At 54.6% G+C, this 26,028-nt stretch overlaps 1 protein-coding gene across 2 annotated transcripts in view; it reads right to left on the bottom strand.

Moving 5' to 3' along the window:
• Positions 1-4,931: 4,931 nt before the first annotated feature.
• The window catches only part of HS1BP3 (HCLS1 binding protein 3), a 34,130-nt gene continuing 13,033 nt past the window's right edge, over positions 4,932-26,028 (bottom strand). The window contains exons 5-7 of one of the 2 annotated variants that reach the window (XM_030921192.1): positions 12,887-13,047; positions 11,003-11,138; positions 4,932-6,360 (exon numbers count right to left, since the gene is read on the bottom strand). In XM_030921192.1, coding sequence (XP_030777052.1) covers positions 6,102-6,360; positions 11,003-11,138; positions 12,887-13,047 — 556 coding nt within the window. In that variant the 3' untranslated portion in view covers positions 4,932-6,101. The remainder of the gene's footprint in view (positions 6,361-11,002; positions 11,139-12,886; positions 13,048-26,028) is intronic. The other variant, XM_010383007.2, reaches the window with a different exon arrangement.

The raw sequence follows: 26,028 nt of genomic DNA, 5'->3' as shown, positions 1-26,028 counted from the left end.
GGTACATTTATGTTTAATTGTTTTAAAAACTGCTAAATCTATTTCCCAAAGTGCTGCACCATTTTCCATTCCACAGCCATGGATTTTATCAACTGTGAGGTCCTGATACAAATCCTAGGGCCACCCATACAAGCAGACAGAGCCCAATTTAGGGTCCTGGAACCAGCCTAGGTGTAAAATGAAGCCCTCTGGGGACGATGGGTGGGGGGACTAAGTCAAGCTCAGCCTCTCTCCAGCTTCTGATGTCTGAGAAACAGGTGGGCAAGAAATCAGCTGTTCTACTTTCTAATCCAGAAAAACATTGCCCTCTGGGACCTAGAGCACTCGTTAGGGGAAAATCAGCAAAGCGGCGATAATGCCAAAAGGAAAAACAGAAACACACTATGGAGATGTCAAGGGCGATCTCACCAAAGGAAGAAAACCAGCTTGAGAAGGCAGCAGTAAAGGCGGTTGGTCTGCAGCTCCCATGCTCCGGAAGCCTTTAGTTCCCACTGCCAGCATCCTCAGAGCCCTTTCCGACTCCCTCGGAGGCCAGCGAGAGGATAATGGGGTGATGGCAAGGGGGAGCCCCAGGACTCAGCTGCCTGTGGCTCTGAACAGACAGTGCTGGTCCAGCCGGGGAAGGCCTGCTCCAGAGCTGCACTGCCAGAAGAAGGAAGGAAGGGACGCTGCTGCCCCCCTGCCAGCCAGGATAGCTCTGAGTGTCACCAGCTCTCCGGTTTGTGCCACATGTTATCTAAGGAGTCATTTCACTATTTAATAAAGAGACCCAGCTTTTGATGGAGAGAATTTGACGTATCTGGCAGCAGCTGCAAAGGACAGAACTTTATAATGATGGCACATGGTGGGTGTCTACACACACTACTGCCTGCCCAGCTTCCTCCTGACACATCCCCTCCATGGACGTGCCATGGGAGTGAAACCGACATGGCACTGCTGAAACACGCAGAGTGCACAGGGATGGCAGAGGGGCCATGCCTTGCAGAACGGAATGGGCCTCTGCTTGCTACCGAATGCCATGTGCTCAGGCTGGGTGGTAACTGTACTGAGTCGAATTATGTCTCTTCAAATTCATGTCCATAAGGACCCTGTGAAGGTGCTATTTGGAAACAGGGCGTTTGCAGGTATAACTAAGGTAAAATGAGGTCATATTAGATTACAGTGGGCTGTAATCCAGTGACTGGCATTCTTTTCTATAAGAGGGAAATGTGGATACAGACACAGAGAAGATACCGTGTGAAGACACAGAGAGAAGCCCATTTGAAGACAAAGGCAGAGGCCGGGGTGATGCAGCTATAAACCGAGGGACCCCAAGGGTTGCCAGGAACCGCCAGAAGCCAGGACAAAGCAAAGTAGGATCCTTCCCTAGAGATTTCAGAGGGACCATGGCCCTACTGACACCTTGATTTTAGACTTGTGACCCCCAGAACTGTGAAAGAATACATTTCTGTGGTTTAAAGCCACCCAGTTTATGGTGCTTTGCCACGGCAGCTCCAGGAAATGGAACAAAAGCCAAGCCCAGGCTGCAGGCAATAAACTGTCCATGCTGGCAGGTGGCAGAGGGGGAGGGAGAGGCAGAGAGGGCCGCATGGAGGAGGCACCTCCTTTAGTTGTGCCTGAGGTTCGGGCAGAAGGCCCAGAGAATAGAAGTGAAACTAGAGGCTCAGCATGGCTCCTGGTAGAATTGGCTTTAATGGCTCAAGTTTTTTCATCTTTGCTTCTTCCAACGTGCCTGGATCAGGTACTGCACACAGTAGGTGCCCATTACCTGCTTAGTGTTTATGGATGAGCTCTGCATGTGGGAAAACAGATGATGTGACTGGCCAGCTGGGCTGGAGAGAGCTAGCCCAGCTTTATTTAAAAAGCCATTCAGAGGCGGCTGCTATGTGCTGAGTTGGCAGAGAAGCATCAGGCCTCTGAAAGTCATCAATAAAGAGCCGGCTTACCGAGGCCACATGCTGAGCCCGTAGTCCCACTCCTGAAGCTGTGGCTTTGACCTAAGCAGGACCTGAGACATGAAATTGCTTGGCTCTTCCCAGTAGCCAGAGCCACGGAGCAGAGAAGTGAGAGACCAGCCACAGAGGAGGGTGGGTATCTGTGTACCGCGTGGGATTCTGTGTGGCAGTGCCAGGCCTGGCATGGAAGTCAGTGGTCAGTGCTGGGGCTGGGGGCTTGACTGAGGTGTTGACGGGCCTGCTGACCACCTGTCATGACCTGCCGTCTCCTGTTAGGAGCTAGCTGGTACCGGGCAGCGAAGTCCCTCTGTGAGGATCTAGCATGACCAGTCCACTGAAATTCCTTCAGGCACATAGAGGACTTTATAGTCTACCTGGCTTCCTCCCAGGACCCAGGGTAAGTCTCTTCACTTGGCACTGTGGGGTGAGGGGATGTCACACAGCCAAGCTGGACTGGAACCCTGGAAGTTTGTGCCCACAGAACCTGGCTGCTGCTTCACAGGATGCTGTGGGCTGCATGAGAACTCAAGGGCCAGTCCCCACCACTCCTCCACCAGCCCCTGGGTCAGCTTCCCCAACTGCAAGGCCTTAGGGTGCTGAGCAGGGAATGGTTTGGAGCGATCAGAGTCTGCAGTGAGTGGGACCATGCACAGCTTGATGCCGAGAGTTTGGCTGCTTGAGGAGGCTCTGGGCATTGACCATGTTTGCTCTGGGCAGCTGTGAACCCACATGAAGCCAATAGCAGCAGAAAGGGCCACTATGTGGGGACATGTTGGTAGCTCTGTTGCCCTCTCTCTTTCCCAGGATTGGCTCAGTTGGGCAGCGGGCGAGCTAGAGAAATGGGAATGAGCCTCCACATCAGCCTGACACCGGGTATTAAATCACTGCACCGAGTACGTCAACACAACGCCCAGGTGACTGCTGGACAGTAAGGTCACAAGGCCCTAGAAAGTGGCAGAGTGGCTGGACTTTGCTATCTGGTCTGTATCTTGTGTGAGAGCTTGAGACTTAGAGGAGTCCGTGGGGCACACGGAGGTGAACTTAGTCCCAGATACTTGTATGGACGCTGTCATGGGACACCAGTACTCAACAGGTAGGTGCTCTCCAGGGGAGCCCATGACACCGGCCTGGCTAGGGCAGGCCCTAGGGACTTTCCAGAACTGGCCTGAGTTCCCGGCTTCCTAAGGAACAATGCTGGGAGGAGGGGAGCAGTGGGACCCCAGCTATAGACAGTACATCCTGTCCACAGGCTCACAACGGGCTTTGAAATAAACAAGTGTCGCTGTCCCGAATTCAATTTCTATTTTCCTTCCACAGGGAGCTCTCAGCTGCACGCTCCTGGCCTAAGCAGACCTTCTCAGAATGGCCAAACTGCCTGTCCTCAGGAGCCAGGACTCCAGCTCAATCTTAGGTACAAGATTCCAACGAAAATCTTGTGGGGAATAGAGGCCACATTCTGTCCCTGCATGAGGCCTCTGGGGTTCCCTGAGAACCTGTTTCTAGCTCTCTAGTGGATTTCAGTTTACAGAACTCTCTACTTCAGCATCCCTGGGTCCCAGGGCTGAAGTTGCATCTCAGAACCTGAGGCCTGAAGGCCAGGGCAGGTTTGACAGAGGGGCAGGGCCATCTGATGCCATCTGAAGGGCCCTAGGGCCAGTCCAAGCCTAGACCATCTCCACTGTGGGAGAATGGGGTGTAGGTCTGGAGACAGAAAGGGGTCGACCCTCTTTCTCTCTACATGGGTTATGGCTGCACAGTTACTGGCTGGATGACCCACACTGGGCCTGGGCCTGGGCCTCTAGCCCTCCTCTGCCTCAGTTGCATAGTGAGAAGGAGTGACCACAATCCTCTCCTTCCCCTACGCTAAGCAGCAGCCTGGGTGGCTGGGGCAGGGCAGCTTCCCTGGCTGAGTCCATTGTTTTAAAGGACAATCTTCTCCCCCTCTCCCCTCCTTGGTGGTCTGCCATCAGCCCAGGCACAGAAAAGAACATCTAACACAGGCTGGAATGGGTCACAGGCACAGGCTTTATCAGGCGACAAGGATCATCGATTGGCCATGAACCACAGTCCTGCGGGTGAAGAACAAGCCACAGCTGGAGCATCAATACATGGGGATCTTTGTGATGGTGTCCAGAGAGTCCAGACCACTGAGAAGGTGGGGCCACAGTGGATGAATACTAACTGGCAGGCCAGGTTCTGCCAGTGACCCCAAGCAGAGCACCAGCCCCTGTGGCCGCCTACCCCGTTGTACCCTCTGCTCCTATGTCACTCGACTCAAAGCAGGTGGGAAGCAGGAGGCAGGGAGCTGGCATCAGGGTGCAGAAAGGGCAGGGAGGGGACAAAGCCCAAGGGAGAGCTGGGGCCACCTCTCTGAGGAAGACCTGGCCCTATCCCCTCCCCACTCCTACCGAGACCGTCCTCTGTAGTCAGCAAGGGACACAGGGCCTGGGGCTAAGTGCTGGGAAGGAGGGACGGGAGTGAATGGGGAAGGCAAATAGGTGGAGCCCGGGCTGGAGCTGTCCCAGAGCCTGCTCAGAGCCCTGGGGAGGGAGCTGACCCTCTGAGCCTGGGTTAAGACAGAGGAAGAGGAAGTCAGCTCTCGACCCCAAAACCACCAGTTTCCTCTCAGTCTCACACTGGTGGAGTGGAAACTGCTCAGGACAGGGCAGCACAGCTGGAGAGGGACGTGATCAGATGCAGGACAGAGCAGACAGGTCCTAGCACGGGCCAGGAGCTGGAGACACTCCACACTGATGGCTGCAAACCACCCGCACCATCAGCTGGGGGGTCCCTCAGGGCTGGCTTTGGTGTCTATCAGAAAAGGGTCTGGGGTCCTAGTCCCACCTGCCCAATGCTTCTGCCAGGCAGGACAGGGCCAAGGAACAATAGTGGTTGCATTTCATTTAAAACTACTGTTTCATTAAAAAGCAAAACAAAACAAAAGAAAAAACTAGCTCTGAACATGAAGAATTATAACCAAGAAAGACAGCTTGACATTTTTTGCTTTATTAAACATCATTCACTGAGAATTTCCAAAGCACTCTGTGGTGCCCAGACCTGTGTGCCAGGGCTCTGGGGGTCAGGAGAAGTCTAAGGCACGGGCCCTGCCCTGACGCATGGCTTCTTCTCCCTGGGAAGGCAGCTCCACTGGTGAAAGGCCACTGACCAAGTCCAGACCCTGAGGATGGTGAAGGCCTTGGGACAGAAGCCTGAGAGCATCACGCCCCACTGGCAGTGGGAGGCACTGCAGGGTGGGAGCCCTGCCCAGGCTCCAGGCTGAGCTGTGGGGAATGCTATGACCCAGTTTGTGAGAGCTGTAATGACGAATGTTGGCTCTGTGCCCAGAGGCCCAAGAAGGCCATGGACTGGGCTGCCCTTTCCTGGGAAAGGAGAAGGGAGGAAGAACTGGAGCCTGGCAGGGCCGTTTGTACCCTGGAGAGGCAGGGCTGGGCCTGACTTCTCCCTTTAGAGCTCGTATCAAGAGGAGGCTCAGGAGAGACTTGCATCAGAACACTCCAGACAGCTGATCTCCCCCTCAGCATCCCTCAGCATCCCTCTCCTGGGAGACCCACCCAGACCCTGCAGGCCCCTGGCAGCCACGAGGAGCAGAAACCCTGGAGTAATTTGGCTTGGGGACCCCCCCCAACCCCAGGCCCAGGCCAGTCAGTCACCCAGTCTGCTGCTTAGGGTAGGGGAAGGGGAGGATGCTGATCACTCCTTCTTACTATGCGAACAGAGGCAGAGGAGGGCTAGAGGCCCAGTCCCAGTTTGTGTCTGTGCTGGGACTGGCAGAACCCAAGGGCATGAAGCTCCCCTGCCCCATGCAACACCTCGCTGGGGCCCCACATGTCTTGCTTCATCCTTGGGGCTGGGCTCCTGGTTGGCAAGGCACACCCTCCCTCCCCTCCATGTCCATGGGGAGGGAGGTTCCTAGGGTGAGAGCCACTCCCGCAGCCTGCAGGGTTCTACTTTGGCCCCATAGCCCAGGAGAAAATGGAACCATGCAGTTCTGGGTGCTGTGACCCAGGTTTCTACTTGGCCTCCCTCGGGGGTGGGGAGGTTCTGACCCTGCAGGGCACAGTCCCCTCCCTTCACACAGATGTCCCCACAGACAGGCCTGCTGGGCCAGGGGCCAGCATGGAAGCGTCAGAAGAGGCTGGGGGCCGCCTGGGCCGGTGTATCGTGGTCCCGGATGTACTGCAAGATGTCCATCTCGTCCATGGCTTGGATCTGCTCCTGCGGCTTCTGCTGCTCAGCCACAGCTTCAGCCAGGCCCGCTTTGCGGGGAACAGCTGGTTTTCTGGGTATCGCCGGCTTAGCTGCCACTGGTGGCTTGGGCTTAGGCTGGGGCTTGGGTTTAGGCTCAGCCCCCAGGTTCAGAATCTGGTCCAAGTCCTCTTCAACTCTAGGGAACCACAGGGAGGAACCCTGAGCATAACACTGCTATCCCGTGACAGGAACAAGACCCCAGGCAATGCCACTGCCCTCAGGGGGCTGGGCAGCTGCAGGGAGCCCAGCCTGGGCCAGGTCAAGGCCCTGCCCCATTCCACTCTGGCCCCTCCACCCATCCTGCCCAGAGGAGACACGAAGGCCAGGGCTCTCCTACCCTCCCACCCACAGCAAAGCAGGCACAGGGCAGGCCCCACGCAGCCTCCTGGGAGTCGGTCTTCAGGTGACCCCACTTGACACATGCTGGCTTCTGTAGGGGGCTTTCCCTCCAATCCCTTCAGAAATAACCACCAGCTACCATGTACAGAGTTCCCGCTCTGTGCCGAGCACTTCAGACATATTTCATCCTCAAAACACCACTCCGGGGAGGCATGACTGTGTTTCCATCCTGCAGATGAGGACACTGGAGTCCCAGGAGGCCGAGTGGCCCTGAGGGGATGGTATGTGACAGTGCCTTTGTTGGGAGGAACAGGACATCGGCCCTCAGAAGCTGAGCCCTCATCCAAAGCAAGTTCAACCAGAGAAAGAATAACCAGGGGCGCTGAGCCACGGTGGTGCAGCGTTGGCCCGCCCACAGTGGGCCTCTGTGGGCCACATGGGTGCTAGACAGAGCCCAGCGAGAGCTGAGGATGGCCTTGGCCAGGGCCCACCAAGACTCTGTCATGACCCCAGACCTCTGATCTTCCACTGGTGGGTGGGAAAAAAGCCCCGGTAGTGTTACAGTCACTCAGGACCATCCCTGGGTACTGAGGGCAAGAAATAGGCCAGGCCACTGATTCTCCAGAACTTGATTTCTGGAGACCAGATGCATAGTGGAAGACTCATTCAATCCATTCCACCCACTCAGCCCTGTGCTGAACACCTGTGATGGCCAGACATTTCCACGTTCATCAACCCATTTAATAATCTCCACACACTGTGTACGCACAGAGATTAGCCCTGTTCTACAGATGAGAAAACTGAGGTGTAGAGAGGCAAAGGGCCTTGCCCTGAGACCCACAGCTAGTGTGAGGATGAACAGGACTTGGCCTGCATGTGGCTGGTTCTCTGGGGTGTGTTCCCCTGCGGGGGGCACCTGGACTCCAGTGTTAGGGCGAGGTTTCCCCTTGTGCTAACAGGCATCTCTACGTCTATCGCTCAGTCATGCTGGAGTCCGGTGAGGGAAGGCACAGGTACTGAAGGCAGCAGACCTAGAGCGCCCACTTGGTCTCTACAAGCGTCAGCTTCCTCATCTACAAGCAGGACTAACAGTGTCACTGGCACTGCTGCGCAGAACTGCGCACAGAAGCACAGCACTGCGGGTGGAGAACTGGCTTCTGTTCCTCACCCTGCAACTCCTCCATCAAGTGGCCTCAGGCCACTCCTCCCTGGTCCTCAGTCTCTTCTATAAAGTGGGATTGTACTTGCTCTACCACCCTCACAGGGATTCTTACAAGGATCAAATAAGACAACACAAGGAAATTAGTTTCCAAATGTACAGGAAGGCTGTATGTACTGATGTCTACTGACAGCAGGGGCTGAGCAAGCGGGCATAAGACACAGAAAAACAGCACCTCTGTCTACAATGGGGACACCCCCAGCCCAGTCAGGTTTCCAATTGCAAAGGCCTGGAAAGAAGGTGTTGAAGTCCAGAGAAGGGAGTGAGCCCTTGGGCCAGAGCAGGCTGGGAAGGCCTCCTGGGAAGGTGGGCCTTTTCAGAAGGGTGAGCCTGGCATGAATAGGGGAGAGAGTCCTGGAGAAAGGAGCAGAGAGCAGAGGTCTGGAGGTGGGAATGAGAATGAACAGGAAGAACCAGGCAGGCTCATGAGCAGTGGCTTCCTGCCCTGGGGCAAGGCCGGGCAGGGATGGGGATAGAGAGGAGGTACATTTGATCAGGACAACTCCTGGCACTACCAGAGAGCCTGTGTGAGTACAAAGGTGCCCAGCACAGCACCCCTGGGGTGGATGCCTGCCTGCAGCCAGCTGTGGAAGGAACTCTGGACATCCTGCCTGCTTCCTGGGTCAACCTCCTGTGATGGGGCACAAACCCCAGAGAGAGAATTCAGAGTCTGTTTGGTCGGCAGAGAAATGAATAAAAGGTGTCCTTGAATAAACCCAGAGGGACTGGCCCAAGCCAGGCCTTCATAGAGAGATCAGTTGTCTTAGGGTAGAGGCGATTTCAGGAGGTATCACTCATGGCCGGGCTGCTCCTGGCCACCTCAGGTCAGATGTGCCGGAGCTCCCTCCAAGTGGCGGCCCTTCCTTGACGTCCCCGGGGCAGGTGCCAGCTCCACTGGCATAATGTGGCCTCCACTGAAGGCTGAGGGGACCTGGGAAAAGCTCACAGGGACTGAATTATCCTCAAATAGGGGCCCTTTGGAAAACAAAGCAGTCGCTAGAAGCTTATGTCAGATTTCAGGATTATCCTGCTTGGCAAAGCAGTGACTCTTTGGAACTAATCAGCAGCTGGATTTGCTCCCAGGTGGGAGGTGTACATGGGTGGGCAGCCACGGTGGGAGGCGGCGTAGCTGCTCTTGGGACACAGGTGGCTGCAAGGCACCCCTTTTCCTAGCACCCTATTTCTGAGTCATGACTAGGACTAGCTCTCACTAGCACAAGGTCTAGCTCCCTTCTCTTCCAGGCCCAGCTGGTGTGAGGTCAACCAGAGAGGGGTAAGGGAGCTCTAAGACCCTGGCCCCATTCCGTCTCCCAGGCTCCCTGCGGAAGACAAGACTCACCTAAACATCTAGACTAGAGACCCTGCCCTGCTGTGGCTGCACAGCCAGAAGGAACAAAGGCTTCTCAGTCTCAACACGCTCAGTGTACACCCCACGCTGCCTCACGGCTGTCACGGCTGAGGCTAGTGACAGAATGAATGAAGGGGTGAAAGCATGAAGGAATGAATGACTATCAGAACGTTCTTTATTATGAGGAAGCCCAACTACTCCCTGGATAGTCACAGGGCAGACACAAAGAATGAATGTGGTTCCTGCTCTCAAGAAGCTAATCCTAGTGTTACAGCTCTTTTTGAATTTGCCTGAATTTTAGAAGAAGAAAAGCAGCTAATCCTTTCATTAGCAGATGTCTGCTAAAGTGAAGGTGGGGGTGCGGGACCCACACCTTTTGAGCAGGGATTCCCCAAGCACTCTGTGGGACGCTAAGGGGCACCACAGAGGGAAGGGCCCAGGGACGAATGAGAACGTGAAGTGCCGTGTGGTGCTGGCTCACACACTACCAGCCCTGCTTCATATGGCTTTTCCCCAATTCATCAGGCCACAGAGCCCCTTTGAAGGTAGCCTTTGACCACCCCACTGTACCATGTTCCACAGAACACAGGTTGGGGAAGTAACAGATTTAGAATAAACTAGGCCAGAAAGGTCCCACGAGAACCACCCCACTGGGACACATGGACTCCTAGACACGCTCGGCCTGGCCCTGCCATTCCCCAGGCCGACTCTAGTATTCCATTTCCCTGTGCCTCAGTTTCCCTCTAATAAAATAACAATCCTGGTTTCTCCCAGCCTGCCGGGATGTCAGGAGTGAGGACACAGGATGAGAGTGAACAGATGCCAGGGGCCTTGGGGACATGTAAATACCAGAAGCAGTCACGGTGACTCAGGCTTGGCGGGCACTTGGAGGGCTGTCTAATAGCCCGAGGCTGCTAATGAGGGGTAGAGATGACAGTCTCCAGGGCCTGCATGCCTTGGTGTCACATAAGCCATTCCTGGAAAGAGGCGGCCTGGCTTCCTGTGAACCCCAGGCACAGTCCTGTGTCCTGGAGCGTGGAGGAGAAGCTGGAGACATGCACAACACTGAGCCTGCTGAGAACATGGCCAGTGGAGGTAAACGCCTGGGGAGAACTGGGGGGCTGGGTGGGCAGGCAGATCACCCAGCCGAGTGCTCAGACAGTCCCTAATGAAGTGGAGAGGCCAGGGCAGAGCAGGGGCCTCAGCCAGGTGGCCTCCCACACTCGATTTCTTATAATATGGAGAAAATAGCATCTACTTTAGGGGGGCCGTCGTGAGGATTACGTAGGAGAGCACATAAGGAGTCTGGCTTACTGCACACACAGCAAGGACTCAGGAAATAGGAGCCATCTCAGGCACAGGTTCTGCCAATCGACCTCCATGTGACAGATGAGGCCTCATTCTCCCTTCCTTCTGTAAAAGCTGCTGACCGGGCCCTCCGGCAGACAGGCCATCACCAGGACACCTGCACTTTGACCCCTCTCTGGGTGGGCTGCATTCTGCCATGAGTCAGTTTAAGTTGTTCCCAAACCTGCTTGTGCCAGTTATACCTGCTCTTGCAATTATATAATTTAATTATTCTTTACATAAATTGTTAAAATATGATTGTGAAAGAAAGACTGGTTGTGCACACAAAGTTCTCTCTTTCTGGAACTAGCTGAGCAGCCCTGGGCTGCAGATCCTCCCCCTGAACCCCCTTCACTGCCTCTCACCCAGTGTGCACCCACAGGTTTCTACTTTTCACAGGTCTGGGGTCCTCCCCTCAGAGGAGGCTGGGGCTGAGACTGGGCAATGCCCCCAAACAAGCCGGGCCCTTGGCTCTGTCCAGGACATTCTCAGAGCTGGCCAAGCGCCCCTGGGGACAGGGGGTACCTGAACAGTTCCTTGGAGGCGTCCCTGTGGCCGAGGCGGGGCGTGGGCCCTCCACTCTCACAGGCGGCCGGCAGCAGGAGGGAGTCACCCAGGGGCACGGCCCCGCCGAGGTCAGGATCGTCAAACAGCATCAGGGCTGTGGGAAGGCAGCAGCAGGGGGGTCAGGGGAAGCCCTGGCCTGTCCTCAGCCACCCAAGGTACAAGGTGGAGAAGGCCTGGCCCAGCCTCCTGGGGCACCCAGCAAGGGATAAGGAAGAAAATCAGAGAAGTGGACCAGGTAGGGGCAGGAGGAGGACGAGGACAAGAGCTCACAGAGGCCTGGGACAGCTGTCTGCCTTGGCCTCAACCGCCTGGCACCTGGGCCAGAGTCAGCCAATGGCATCACTCCGGTTGCAAGTCCTCATGGGCTTCCTACTGCTCTTAGGAGGTTATAGCCTCTTGGGCTCACTGCGCCAGGCATCTCGCCATCCAGTCCAGCTGATCTCAGTGCAACCCCTCAACTGCACCCGGCCTTCAACAAGCATTTACTGAGTGCCACCCACCAGCGTGGGCCGCTCTCTCTCTGCTGGGATGCCATGGCTGCTCTCTCTGCCAGGGTGCCATGGCTGCTCTCTGCTGGGGTGACATAGCCACTCTCTGTCTGTCGTGATGCCATGGCTGCCCTCTCTCTGTCGGGGTGCCATGGCCACTCTCTGTTGGGGTACCATGGTCACTCTCTCTGCTAGGGTGCCATGGTCACTCTCTCTTCTGGGGTACCATGGCCACTCTCTGTTGGGGTACCATGGCCACTTTCTGCTGGGGTGACATGGCCGCTGTCTCTCTGTCAGGATGCCATGGCCACTCTCTCTCTGCTGGGGTACCATGGCCACTCTCTGCTGGGTACCATGGCCACTCTCTCTCTCCGCCGGGGTGCCATGGCCGCTCTGTCTCTGCTGGGGTGCCATGACATGTGGCTGCTGCCTTCAGGAAGCCTGGGTCTTCTCCCCGCACCCTCTCACGTGTGAACTGATCGGGGCTGCCCTTGGAGAATGCCGATCATGGCCACTATACCTGGAGTCCTCTGCTTCCACAAGGCCAGCAAACTCTACTGACCTTCCAGGATCCAGCTCAAGGAGGGCCCCCACCCCACCCCAGGAAGTCTTCCGGGGAGTCCTATAGGAATTGATGCCTCTGCTCAACCTGTCATAACTGCTGCTGCTCTGTAACTGTCAGGTGATGACCTGCTTCCCCAGGGGCCCCCAAGGCCCTCAGGATAGGGACTAGGGCCAGGGACTAGGTCTCACTCCTCAGCATGTCCTTGGGCCTGGCCCTCAGTGGGGGCTCACCAAGTATGGGCTGACTTAGTGGGTGGCATCAACTCCCCTCACTGGAGGGTGACCTGGGCATGTGAGGAAAGGGACCCAGGGATGAGTGGAGATGTCCCAAGGCCACTCAGTTTTCCCTCTGCCAACTCGGCACAGAGCCCTCCAGGGGAGTCCATGCAGGCGACACATTCCTATTAAATCCAAACCTACAGTCACACACGTGCCCCAGGCAGGCCCTATCACTTTCTACACAAACGGTGCCTGGAAGCCCAGGGCCCAAATCTGCCCACAGATGTCATGGAAGCACTTCTCGAAGCAGCAAAGAACAAAGAAAACCATCCTCCTCTTCTGTGGGATGTTGACAGGAAACACACGGCCCGGGAATGTTCCAGGCTGTGGGGAACCAGGTGTGAGGCTCAATTCCTCCAGCAGGAAAGCTCCCTCCAAAGCGGAGTCTATATAACATCTAAATAGGACAGGGGAGATGAGTCCTGTTCACGCCGGGTGAGTCTACACCCTGTCTGGTGACGGAGCTGGACACTGAGAGGACATCAGGAGCAGACCCTGGGGCTCTACTTACGGTCCATGGATGACACATCCTCTGAGGGGCCCTGCGGGAACTGCTTCCTGCCCGGGCCAAAGAGCCCCTGGTCAGGGTCCACCTCCTCATCAAAGATGGTGAGCCGGGGCGAGGGCTTGGCTTTCATGGCCACTTTGGGATGCTTCTTGGGCTTCTTGGAGCTGGAGAATCACAGACAAAGCACAAGGTGAGGATTTCCCACAAGTGTCCAGGTGGCCCGGTCACACCCACACAGGTGCTGGGCCCTGCAGCGGGGGTGGCTGGATGCCATGGGCCAGAAAAGACCAGGCCAGAGGGACCAGGGAAGGCCTGGAGAGGGCCACCCAGAGCAGTCCAGGCAGGTGGAGCTGAAGTCTTTCTGAAATCTCTAATAGATGGTCACACAGCCAAGGGAAGGGCAGGTCCTCCATCCCAGGGGAGAAAAGCAGGCCAGCGAAGGTGGTTGGGGAGCAGGTTTCCTCAATGACAGAGTGGTAAGGCCCCTGCTACTGTGGGCAGCTGTGCCCCGTGTTCAAGAAATGACCACTGTCAGGAGCAGGTGGCTGCCAGGACTGGACACCGGCTGCCAGACAACCCCGGCTCTTAGATGTCTTCAGGCCCTGAGTCTGCCATGCGGTCACAGGCCAGAGATCGCGCTCCCATTCGGAAGGTGGAGAGAGCTGCCTAGTCTTGAGTCTCAGCACTTGGGGGCCAGGCTCAGAGAACCACACTCCACAGCCACTCAGAAATGAGGATGGACCTGGTCTGGAGCCACAAACGTCAGGACTAGGACTCAGGAGGGCAGAAAGCAGCCTTGGTAAGTGCCTTATTGTTTTCTTTGCATGGTAAAACCACTATTGTTCTAGTTAACACTTGGGTTCTGCGGTGCAGCCCCCTTTCAGGAAGCCTCTCTGGGACTTGCCCACCTCCCCCACTCCGGCTCTGCCACCGCAGGTCCCATTACAGTGCACTTGGCTCTGCCAACCCAGGTCCCACTACAGTGCACTTGCCGACTGGCTGAGGAGGTCCTGCTCTGCGTCAGATCCTGCTGTGAGAAACCAGGACAGGGCAGGATGGAAGCTTCTGGGGTGTGGGAGTACTTTAGTTTTGATCCAGGTGGTGGTTCCGGGCTGGATAAGTAAACATGCCTGGAGCTGAATGCTCAGGATCTGTGTCCATCACTGTAAGTGATACGGCCAGGAAGGAAACACCTGATTTTACTTTAATCACTTTAACAGCCATTCAACCCTTGCTGGTGATGCCTGTTAGCCATTTTAAGGTTCCTGAAAATGATGAGAATGTGCCCTTTACTGGAAACTGAAATTCCGTGTGCCTGTCTCTCTGGCGGGCAGTTCCACTGGACTGAGGTCACCATGTGAGGTCACCATCTGAGCTCATGTTGGTAACACTCTGCGGCAAAACTGCACCGAGGCTGGCCTACACAATGATACAGATTAACCAATGGCAGATAAAAATAGCAGAATGGCCCTGGGTGCTGGAAGGGGCAGGGCCCTCCAAGGTGACCATTCCCACAGTCTGGAGTCTGAGGTCTAGCAGAATCCCAGTCACCCAGCAGAGGCGAGGAGAAACTGTGAAGGCCAGGAAGGCTCCCTGCCAGAAGGCTGCAGGACCGAGCAACCTCTGAGGAAACATTCTCATTCAACAAATGTTGAGTGGTCCAGAGAAGCTGAGTGTCTGCCCAAGGCCACACAGTAGGGATGGGACAGGCAGCCTGGGTCTAGATTGAGGATGGTCATACTTGTGGTCTTATCCTCATCCCCTCCAAATGTCCCATGAGGAATTTGATATAGGATGGGGCAGGGACAACAGGATTGATCCTGCCGTTCTCTGGGGAGAAAGTGGCATGTTTCAAGGGTAGTGACGGGGAGCAGAGACGCAGTGGCAGGGACTGCTCCAGGAAGGCCCATCTGCCTGGTCCTGTGCTTTCTCCACCCAGCTCAGGCCATGAGGCACCTCCTCTGCTGTGCACCACCCTCAGGCCCTGCCTGTGGTGCTGGAGGTGAGGTGGAGGGAGCCTGGATTCTCCACCCTACGGGCAAGTGCTTTCCAGAAAGTGCTTCTGCTCCTCTGAGACCTGGAGGAGCCAGGACTCGCCTTCTCTTACTCAGACATTCTCCCCTTTATTCTCACAAATCAGGCAGAGCCAGCTCATCTCTCATGACTCCTAGGAAGTGGGTGCCAAACAGGGGCCATGGTCTCCTGGGGCAGACAGCAAAGCTGACCCCAGCCAAGACCCACTGAGTCAGAAACCCCAAGCAGGCCCAGGAGACTGTGTTCAGTCTCCTGAGGAATTGCACGGTCAGCCAGGCTTGCAGCTGCTGTTCTGCCCGATGCTTCTCTCCACTTCATTCCCCATCTCCGCTGCCCTTTGCATGGCCCTTACTCCTGGACCCAGCAGGCACTGTGGTGGGGAAGGGTGGAGAGCTGCCCCAGCCCCTACCCAGATGGCAGCTCTCAGGGAGGGCAAGTCTGAGGCTGCTCTGCAGCCTCCCCCAGCAGCAGCTCCACACCACACCCCCCACTGTCCCCTCAGAAACAAGCAGGCCCTGCCTGGTTCCTGGGGATCAAACTTGCATTGTACCCAGCCACGGGCCCCTCGGGGAAGGGGAGCAAGAGGCTTTGCATTGACCAGAAATCAGAGGGCGCACAGAGGAAGAGAGCCATCTGAAGAACAAAGGAAGCGAGAGAACAGGCGCAAGGAGGTCTCTCTGGAGGAGCTGTGATGCCCCTGCCTACGCCTGCTCCAGGTCCTGACAGCACACAGGAGGCCTAACTTCCCTTCCATGTGAGTTTTCTCCTCCAGCTGGATTCGGTCCTTGTTTCTCTCCCTAGAGACATGTTTGCCCTTTTGTTATCTTAAACTGAAATTAAGTGGATCTACAGCACATGCGGGAGGCTCAGGCATGGTCTGTACCCTACCCCACCCCACCCGTGCCACCTGGGCTGCCTTCTTTACCTCCCCAACTCTCCAGACCCATCTCCAGGGGAATCAAAGAAGCAGGAAATATGGAGTTTTATGCCTAAAAGCCCCAGGGTCCTGTACTGAGCAGCCCAAAACTTTCAGGCTCTGGGGACTTAGTAATGTGCCTGGTCCAGAACAGATGCCTTGATAAACTCTGGATGAGAGGATGGGTGATGGATGGAGGTGGGGAGGGATGGACAGGTGGAGGACAGGTAGGCAGACAGCAGGGTGCCGGCACATCTCCATCTCAGGATTCTGTTAACCTATTCCCCAAGGCGGGAGGGCCAGGGAGGGAAGAGGGATAGGCTCCCAGCCCCAGTCTCAGACAGCGCCCTATGTGCGGAAGCCCCTCCTCCAAAGATCTCCTGACCGACTCCACTGGCCTTGCCACCAGGCCCTCAGCCACTCTATGAGCAACTCATTCCTTCTCTTGTGAGCACCTTTGATGGCCAGCACTCACTGAGAACCTCCCACCTGCAAGAACTGTGCTGGGGACGAGGGAATAAAGATGAGGACGAGCTGCCGCTGTCCCCAGAAGCTCATGGCAGAGCAGGGTCACACAGAAACTTAGAAACAATAGTAAACAAAGAGTTTACTATTGCTACCAAAGAGATCATTATGGTCGGACAAGGTGGCTCACACCTGTAATCCCAGCACTTTGGGAGGCTGAGGCGGGTGAATTTAAGAATAAAATACGAAAAGTACTTTAGTTTAAAGTAAAAAGTTTGCAGGAGGCCAGGAGTTCGAGACCAGCCTGGCAAAGATGATGAAATCCCATCTTTACTAAAAATACAAAAATTAGCCCAGCATGGTGGTGCATGCCTGTAATCCCAACTACTTGGGAGGCTGAGGCATGAGAATCGCTTGAACCCAGGGGATGTGGGTTGCAGTGAGCTCAGACCACACCACTGCACTCCAGCCTGGGCGACAAAGCAAGACTTTGTCTTGGAGGGGGGAAAAGAAAGGAAACTGTTCATTAGCACACAGGGTGTTCCGCTCTGTGATGGCAGAGTATAGAGGACAGAACCAACCAAGCCTGAGGGCTCAGGGAGGACGTGATGTGGAGACAGGAAGTGAACTTGGTGGAATGAGAGCTAAATAATAGCATCTCAGGTACAGGACCTGTGAGTCACACTGTGAGGGTCTGCAGGGGGCATGACTAGGACATAGCTGGGAACCTAGATTCCTCTTGGTGAAAAGGGACCCCTTAGGCTTGCAGCAGACGTAGTGCCGTGAGGGAACAGGCTGAGCCAGGTCTCTCCAGGGAAGCTTTGCTCATGGTCCATAGAAGAAACGACCGGAGCCCGGACTCAGGGAGCAGTGGTGGTGCGAGGGGAAGACAGGCCAGGAAGAACTTCAGAGCTTATAAATCTGGACAGTTAAGGTGATCAGCTGGCAGAAAGGAATTGCCACTGATCTCAGTGAGGGGGTCAGTAATTCCATATGAGTGGTGCGTCACTCAGCCCCTGAGCCATTTCTTCACCCTTCTCCTAGCACAAACACCTCAGGGTTGTCATAAGCACAGAGTTGGGTCAGGTTGCACACATGTGCTATCACTCGGGGGCCCCCTCAATCCTCTCCTCCCTGGTCCTCCTCCTCCTCCATTCCTATATCAGCATCCACCCAGCCGTCTGCAGGCACAGGGCCCAGCTCTGCAGTGCCCACCCTCCAGCCCGCCCTCTGCACTGACAGGAGACAAAGCCCCTCACTGACTGGAGGTAGGGTGTCTTCTCCCTTCACTGGAAGGACAGTGGGTCATGATTAGAATCTTGTCACCAGGGATGGGGCAACAGGGGCTTCAAAGAGAGGTCTGCAGGGAATAGGACTGGAACTGCAGCTCCTGGCTTCCTGGTGAGCACAGGGTCAGCGGAACTAGTGCAGGCCATGAGGGACACCAAAACATGAGCTGGGCCCACAGAGGTTGCATGAGGTAGGTGGGGTGCTCCTGGATGGGTTGCAGGCATGTGCTGGTATGTTCTTGTTGCATGCACATGTGTGCACAGACAGACACCCACTTTCCTGCTGTCTGTTCCTGACAGCAGACAGACACGCAGACCAGGCCACGTTCTGCAGGCAGGCGTGCAGCATACGGGGTGAGAGGCGGCAGCTGCCATGGCTGACAGCTCCAATGCTCAGACAGGCTGAGCAGCAGCCCGGCTCCCTGTGGTTCAGGCAGTTCTGGTGACAGTGATTGACACATAAGAGCATCCACCACTGTGGCCACCCAGGGGGCCTGTGGCACCATTCCCGATGTGCCCACCCACGCGGCAGACCACCAATGGACACCAACTGCCCAGAACCAGGGTGTACATGTGTGGCAGAGGCATCTCCTAGACAAAGCCAGCTCAACTGGGTCTGAACAGAAGACAGCTGATCCTTCCACAACCGAGACACAAGGACAGCATGAGTCTTCAAAGCCAGGGTACAGCTGAACCAAATATGGAAATCCACCTCTTTCCAATGATGCAAACTGCCTGCTTTAAACTAATGCACTTTTCATACTTTATTCTTAAATTCAGCTGTTTGGTGTCTTTTTGTGTTTTGGATTTTTGTTTGTTTGTTTGAGACAGGGTCTCTCTCTGTCACCTAGGCTGGGGTGCACTGGCACGATCACGGCTCACTGCAGCCTCAACCTCCCAGGCTCAAGTGATCCTCTCACGTCGGCCACCCCAGTAGTTGGGACACAGGCACACACCATCACACCTGGCTAATTAAAAAAAAAATTTTTTTTGTTGAGATGGAGTCTCGCTTTGTTGCCCAGGCTGGTCTCAAGCTCCTGGGCTCAAGTGGTCCTCCCGCCTTGGCCTCTCAAAGTCCTGGGGTTATAGGCATGAACCACTGTGCCTGGCTGGTTTTATTTTGCTTTGAGAAAATTCTCAGAGTCCCAATAAATGGACTTCTGAAATTCTTGACAGGACAATGTTATTTGCAACAGTAATGGGCTTCCATGGAGAAGCAATCACAGGAGTGAGAATCACCTGAGGACTGGCACTAACCCTGGGTGTCCAAGCCAGCCTCATTGGACAGGGGCTTCAGAGAAGGCCTGGATGGAAAAACGAGCAGAGTCACAAAAGCTGTGCTCCGGGCAGAGAGAAAAGCCCTGTGAAAACGGCAAGGTGTGCAGAGCCTGGCAGAATGAAACTGCCCAATAGCTAGGCAGCAGGTACATGGAGGGTCTGTGGGGATGTTGGCCACCTCCAGCGGGGCCTGGGGAGATTCTGGCCTTTGCTGAGAGAAGAGCAGTGGAGGGGGATGTAGGAGAACTTGTATAGGATCTGGACCAGTCACTCAACTTCCCCAACCATGTTTCCTTACTGGGGGTCAATGGGAAGAAGGAGGCAACTGACAGAAATGCTTTGCAAGCTGCCAAGTGGGTCCCGTTTGCAAGTCAGCGCAGGACCGTGGCAGAGGCCTGGGGTCCCAGGAGCTACCTGGTGATGTCTAGGCTCACTTATGCCTTCTACTCAGCAGACTTCACTCGGGGCCTTAAAAAGCAAATAGGGCCAGGCCACGTACAGTGGCTTATGCCTGTAATCCCAGAACTTTGGGAAGCTGAGGCAGGAAGATCACTTGAGCCCAGGAGTTCAAGACCACCCTGGGCAACATAGTGAAATCTCACCTCTACAAAAAAATAGACAAAAGTAGCCAGGCATGGTAGTGCGTGCCTGTAGTTCCAACTATTTGAGAAGCTGAGGTGGGAGGATCACTTAAGTCTGGGAGGTTGAGGCTATAGTTAGCTGAGATCACACACCCTGTACTCCAGCCTAGGTAAAAGAGTGAGACCCTATCTCAAAAAAAAAAAAAAAAAAAAAAAAAAAAAAAAAAAAAAAAAAATTGGGGCCAGCCTGGGTGGTCATCATGAATGTTTATCATTTGCTATGGTCCCCAGAGTCACATTCCAAGGACCTGTTTCTCAACACCCAGAGCCCATTTTCCAGGTCACTGAGCTCTATCTTGAGGGACCAGGACTCAGTGACAATCCCACCTGAGCTTGTGGGTGATGACATTTCTCCTTCTCTACAATGGGGCCAGAGACTGCCCCTCACCCATCCTTGCTCCAGCATCACCAGGGAACCACGTGGGTCCCAGCTGCAGGTCTCTGCAGCCCACGTTCTACAGCAAGTGCCAGTCCCCCCAAGAGTCTGAATACACAAAGGGACAATGGCCAGGCCACATGTAAAGGTGGAACTCTGACCCACAGCCTGCAGTAACCTGCCCAGGAAGCCAGACCACAGCCTCTGCAGCAATCAGCCCCAAATGGCCAAGATTTGATCAATAACCGCCAACTTTCCTAAAATTTTCCCCATTTCCAGGTTAGTAGCACCATCCAAAGAAAGCCCCACTTCCCGCTCACAGAGGACAAAGGATGCCCCACTTCTCATTGGCTGCTTCTGGATTCCCCATGCCAACAACCTCCAATCAGCATGTATCTGAGCCTTCCCTTTCATCTGCTTCAAAGTGTCCCACTCTCCTGCCTCTTTGCATCTTTGCCAAATGCAGGTGATGGTGGCCGATACCTCCCTGGTCGCGGTAAGCTCTGAGCAAACAGCCATTGCTGGTTCTCACGTGAGCACTCCTATGCCCCTGATCCACTCCAAATGGTGACACGACCGGCAGGCAGCTGCTGTCCTTGCAGTGGGGAATGCCCGTCACCCATGTCATCAAAAAACGAGAGCGAACAGGTGAGGGCTGAGAAGCACAGGTGTTGGACTGGGGACAAAGGGAAAAGTCCTGGGCCAGCAGTCAGGAGACCCCCAGCTCTTGCTCTCATGCCTTCCTGTGTGATCCTGGGAAGGTTCCTCCGTTGTAACAACAGAGCCTGGATCTGATCTGCAGTCCTCAGAGTGTAAAGACTCTGTCATCCTAAGAGTGTTGCTACTTGCCAGACCTTGACACAACAGGTCCTGGGGGAGCCTGAGGCAGGAGAATGGCAAGTATGACCTCCCAGATTTCTCTCTCTCAAGGAACCAAGCAACCACGGAATCCCACTAAGGATTCAGATAAGCAGGCTCCTTCCTCTAGGGCCAGGGCTGCCCCACCTCCAGAATTGCCTGCTCTAGGAAGCAGTAACAGGTGACAGGTGTACTGGCGCTCCTGGAGGGAGGTAAAGTTATAGTATGCACATCACAGGGTCCTGATACTTGCATAACAACTCTAGGAAGCAGAAAAGCTGCCTTTTATATTCATATTTCAACTGTTGTTTAAATACACAAAGACCTCTTTAGAGCAAAGTAAATCTGGAATAGTGATAACATTTTACAAAGGAACTTTCCTGTAGTGCTTCGTCTCATTTTATCCTTTCAGCCACTGGGCCTCTACTTTACCCCCACTCTACAACGAAAGGGACAGACTCAGAGAGGTACAGCAACGCACTCAGTGTCTACCAGCTAGTGAGTGGCAGAAAGGGGATTTGAACCTGGGACTGCCCATCTCTAACCCTGCTCTTGGAGTAGCCACACATCCTGGGGTTGTGTGGGGTTTCCAGCTGTCCCACGCACTGTCAAACCATACTCTAAGGGGCCCTCGCCTTCTGCAAAGCTGCCCAGGGTTACCCCAGGAAGTGAAGCTGAGGCTGGAGGGACAAAGATTCAGTCCTCACTTGTCCCAACCAGGGGAAATCCTACTTCAGCCTGTTTTATGTACTGGGATTCTGGATGATACTTCTCTTGAGCCAAAGGTTTTGCTACTGAATTTAAAAAGCAGAAACCACTGGTACATCTGTTGTTCCTAACAGCCCATTTATTCAGGCAGGACTTCGTGCAATAATCTATTTTTTTGTTTGGTTGGTTTTTGCTTTGTTTTATTTTGTTTTTGAGACAGAGTCTCACTCAGTCGCCCAGGCTGGAGTACAGTAGCATAATCTCAGCTCACTGCAACCTCCGCCTCCTGGGTTCAAGCAATTCTCCTGCCTCAGCCTCCCAAGTAGCTGGGATTACAGGCATGCCCTACCACATCCAGTTAATTTTTGTATTTTTAGTAGGGACAGGGTTTCACTATGTTGGCCAGGCTGGTCTTGAACTCCTGATCTCAAGTGATCTGCCCACCTTGGCTGCTCAAAGTGCTGGGATTACAGGCATGAGCCACTGCACCCTGCCAGGCAGTAATCTGGATGGGGAAACGCAGTTGGCACGCACACTGTGCTGCTGTGATCACTGTGACAGCCTCGGTGGAGTGCCACCTGCGTGATGCTGCAGGGCAGCTGTGGCATCTGCCTCCTCCTTTCCTTATGGCTTTGGGTCCCCAGCCAGGCCAGGGCTAAGTGCTGCACAGGTGCAGGGTGAGGTCAGGCCCAGTCATCCTGGCTCATGGCCCCCACATGAACCCCAGGATGGCACCGCAGAGAACTCCTAGAGCAGGTGGGCCAGCAGACGAGGGAAAGCCCAGCCCGAGCAGGAGGAGCTGGGGAGTAGTCAGTACCGGAAGTGCCTTCCGGACACGCCCTGTCCTCAGCCTGCTGTGGGCGGCGGATTGTGGTGATGGCTGACCTGCCGCTCTCCACACCTGTTTCCTTTCTGGCATTTCCAACACTTTACTGGAGTTTGGTTGCTGGGAATTCTTAAACAGGAGCTTGCAGAACCAACTCAAAAGCTTGTTAAAACACAGATTCTGGGGGCCCTACCCAGATCTGAGGGGGGCCTGGAATCTCTCTCTCCCAAGCTTTCAGTGGCCCAGAATCCCTAGGTGGTCTCTGCTGCGCTGGTGGCATCAGGGGAGCCCTGGGTGCCCAGGCTCAGGCTGGAATGAATAGAGGTGCCAAGCCCTTGTGCAGTGGTCGGGATATTCGGCAAGAGGCATCCTTGGGGGAGCAGCTCCAGGGCACCTCAGGAGGTGGGGCTGAGGCCCTGCTGTCCCCACAGAGCTCCCCTCCACGGCTCACCTTAGGGGACCATCTTGCTGCTAAATCTTGGGTGAGCAAATCTGGGAGCACCTGGCAATGTGCCAGCATTCAAAACCACAGAATCATCCCGGAGAAGTGATTTCATCCAAATATGGAGGGTAAGATATTATTTTTATACTAAAATACATGTGGTTATTTTATGCAAGATGAAGCAAAATCCATATTAAAAAATTACCATAAAACATGGCCTTCCAGAGAAACATTCAGCTTCACCATGGAGGCCACAGCATGGAGATCCAGGGGTGGGCTCCCCCTTCCAAGGAGTCTGGGAAGCCCAGCCTCGCAGGCAGGTGCATTTGTTCATACAGGAGCCAGCCTGTCCCACCAGACGCTGCGAGTCCTCAGGGACCCAGGGCCTGGAGGGGGTCTCTGTGTGCCAAAGAAGAGATGGGAGGAGTGGGCCCTGGGGTGGGGGGGACAGGGCTTAGAAAAGCAGAGGGGCACTCCCAACAGAGGGGCTTCAGCCCTTGGAGAACCCTTTACTGGAATGGTACCCCAAAGTCCCCAGAAGCAGCTTCAGGGGCCCTGCTCTGGGTGGGGCACATATATAGGGGAAGGCTCCATAGAACAAAAGCGTTGTATATGTAGAAGTTCCTCAAGTTATTGCCTATAATAGCAAAAACCTACAGAAAACTCCAGCATGTTCACAAGCTGGGGCCTGGCAATGCCACTTACAGCCCATCGAGCTGAGAAACCAGCAGAGGAAGGAGGGAGAGCGCAGCTATTGATCTGGAAGGACCTAGAACATGTAAACTGGAAAAAAGCAAATTCCAGAATGGCACATAAGACAATCTCATTTTGGCAGTAAGACGTGAATATTCAAAGATGCATTCAAAAATTCACAGGGAAAGGAATTTTATCTGTGTTTGCAATTTTTCTATACTAATTGTGTATTATTTGAGTCACAATGTAAAATGTTTCCCGCAGAGGATTTCCAGCATAAGGCAGAACTATTAGGGTAGAATGTCAATTTTCTCAGCACCGTGACATCTCTAAAATAGAAAGTTAAATACAAAACGGGGGCGACGTGGAGCAGCAATCGGGACAGACCACAGGGTGAAAAAGCAGAGTACGAAAAGGCGCGTGCACTGTGCCTGCAGTTGCATGGATGGCGCTGGGACGGGGTCAGACGAGAGCCCCAGCAGAAGGGGAGAGCGCTGGTGTTGGGATGGGCCGAGGTGAGGGTTTTTTCTATCTTTAAGCGCTCTCTAATGGTATAATAACGCTCTCTTGTCCCTAACCAAAACCAGGTTTACAAGACAAAGAAAAGCCAGGCCGGCCTGGGCTCCGGCTTTGTGCTGGCGACTCCCACCCTCCCAGCAGCCCTGCAGTGGAGCAGCCCTTCAGCAGAGCAGCAGCGCCTCGCCGCGGCCACGGTGGGGAAGGACCGAGGCTGGTTGCAGGGAAATGGTGGCTGCTCCAGGAGCGCCCAGAGAGCTAAGCACACATATGGGGCAGGGCAAGCTCGGAAACGGGGGCTGTTGCACCTGCACAGGAACCAAGGGCACGGGAGGGAGAGGGGTGCACAAATAGCCCCCCGAGAAGAACAGAAAGTCCCCCACCAAAGGGCAGGTGGGTGGCACCAAGAGAGATCAACAAGCCCACCTGGGTGTCTGTGAAAGGCCGAGGTGGAAACCCAACTTCAAGGCATGGCTCTGCCACACACACGGCTCTGGCCAAGATCCTGCTGAACCCCTTTCTCGATTTTCCCATCTGTGAAAGGGGGATAATCCTGGAGCCTTGCCCACCTCCCAGGCTGATAAAGACTGGACTGGAGATGGCCTGGGGTCCTGGCTCTGCTATCTGCAGGCTGCAGGAACGTGGACGAACCACCTGACCCTGAATTTGAGTTTCCCACCACACAGAAGAGGCTGATGCCAGTGCAGGCCTCCAGGGCTCCGTTTCTTGACCTGTGCTCACAGTGGATCCTGAAAGCAGTTTGGTGAGTCATGACCTTTCCAAACATTGAAATAGAATAGAAAATATCCGAGTACGATACACTTAGTAAGGTTTTCTATGAGTTCTGGGAACTTTTGCTTCAGTTTTATGGGATGTTTATACATGTGTGTCCTGGGTCATAGCATATAATATAGTTTTTACTATGGGTTGTAGCAAGCAGTTTCAGAAATCCTGTCTTACAGATATAATGAGATCAGGTAGGCAAATGCTAACTTGGTTCCCAGCATTTCATAAACTCTCAAAAAATGTTACTTCTTATTTCTGCCAGAGGTGATAACGCTGATTCATCAGCACCTTGTCACACGGGTCCTTAAAAAGAAAGCCCAGCAGAAGAGGGTCTTGAGCCAGTGGGATTACTCTTAGGTGCTAAGCTTTCCCAGGATTCAGGGGCGAGGACCCCAGGGTACAGAGCTGGGGAGGGGGCTGGGCCCCCCCCGACCAAGGGGTCCCAGGACAGCTGACACATCTCCCCTGACAGTCTGCTCATGAAGTAAGTAGGAAGTTCAAGGCAGCACTTGCCAGCCCCAAAGAGCATTTTCCTACCCAAAAAAGGAGCCGCTCTGCTAAGTGTGTTCTTCCGCCAAAGGCTGGCACGGACAACCAAAGTCCATCTTGGTTTGGCACTACGTGTGGTTACTCAGAACAACAGAGAATGTGAGTTCAAACAAAGCCTCACCCTTACCAAAATAAAGCCCAAGAAAGGCCTGCAGGGTTGGGCCAGGCTGATAAGGAGTGACTATTACAGGCTTGTCCCCACATCACCCGCTACTCTGGCTGCCTCTCCCTCAGGGCCGCCGACCCCACTCAAGGACAAGGCCAGCCACGGAGGGCCAGGACGGGTGACTGCAGGGCACTTACTGTGCCTAGGTGCTGCAGGACCCTGGCTCCGGGGCCTGTTTCTGCTGCAGCTTCCCGAGCGCTGTGCACCCTTTTCCAGTGTGAATCCTCACCCCTGGACGCTGGTCTCATGGCCACCCTGCAGCCCACCCTCCTATAACCCTCCCCACGAAGAAGGCCTTTCCAGAGTGGGCTGTGATTTTAGGACAGAATTCTGCATGCTGATGAAGTTGAACTTGCCTCTGCCTTGTTTCTACTGGGCTCTAATTCCTTTCTGGGGCAGGACCTACAAGAAAGGACTCATATGGCGTCTGAGGACTCCAGTAAATGGCTAAGAGACATTCGTTGTGGTAGAGAGCGGGGAGAACAGCACCCCTGGCCTGGTCTGATTCCACTGAAAGATGGGGACCATGATGATAGCTGATTGCTAAATTTATATAACTCATTTCATCTTCACAGGAGCCCTAAGAGGTTGGTATCACCATG

Source organism: Rhinopithecus roxellana, chromosome 17 (genome assembly GCF_007565055.1).
Source record: "Rhinopithecus roxellana isolate Shanxi Qingling chromosome 17, ASM756505v1, whole genome shotgun sequence".
Classification (NCBI taxonomy): Eukaryota; Metazoa; Chordata; class Mammalia; order Primates; family Cercopithecidae; genus Rhinopithecus; species Rhinopithecus roxellana.
The sequence above is the reverse complement of the archived record's forward strand: the minus strand, read 5'-3'. Positions and strand labels throughout refer to the sequence as shown.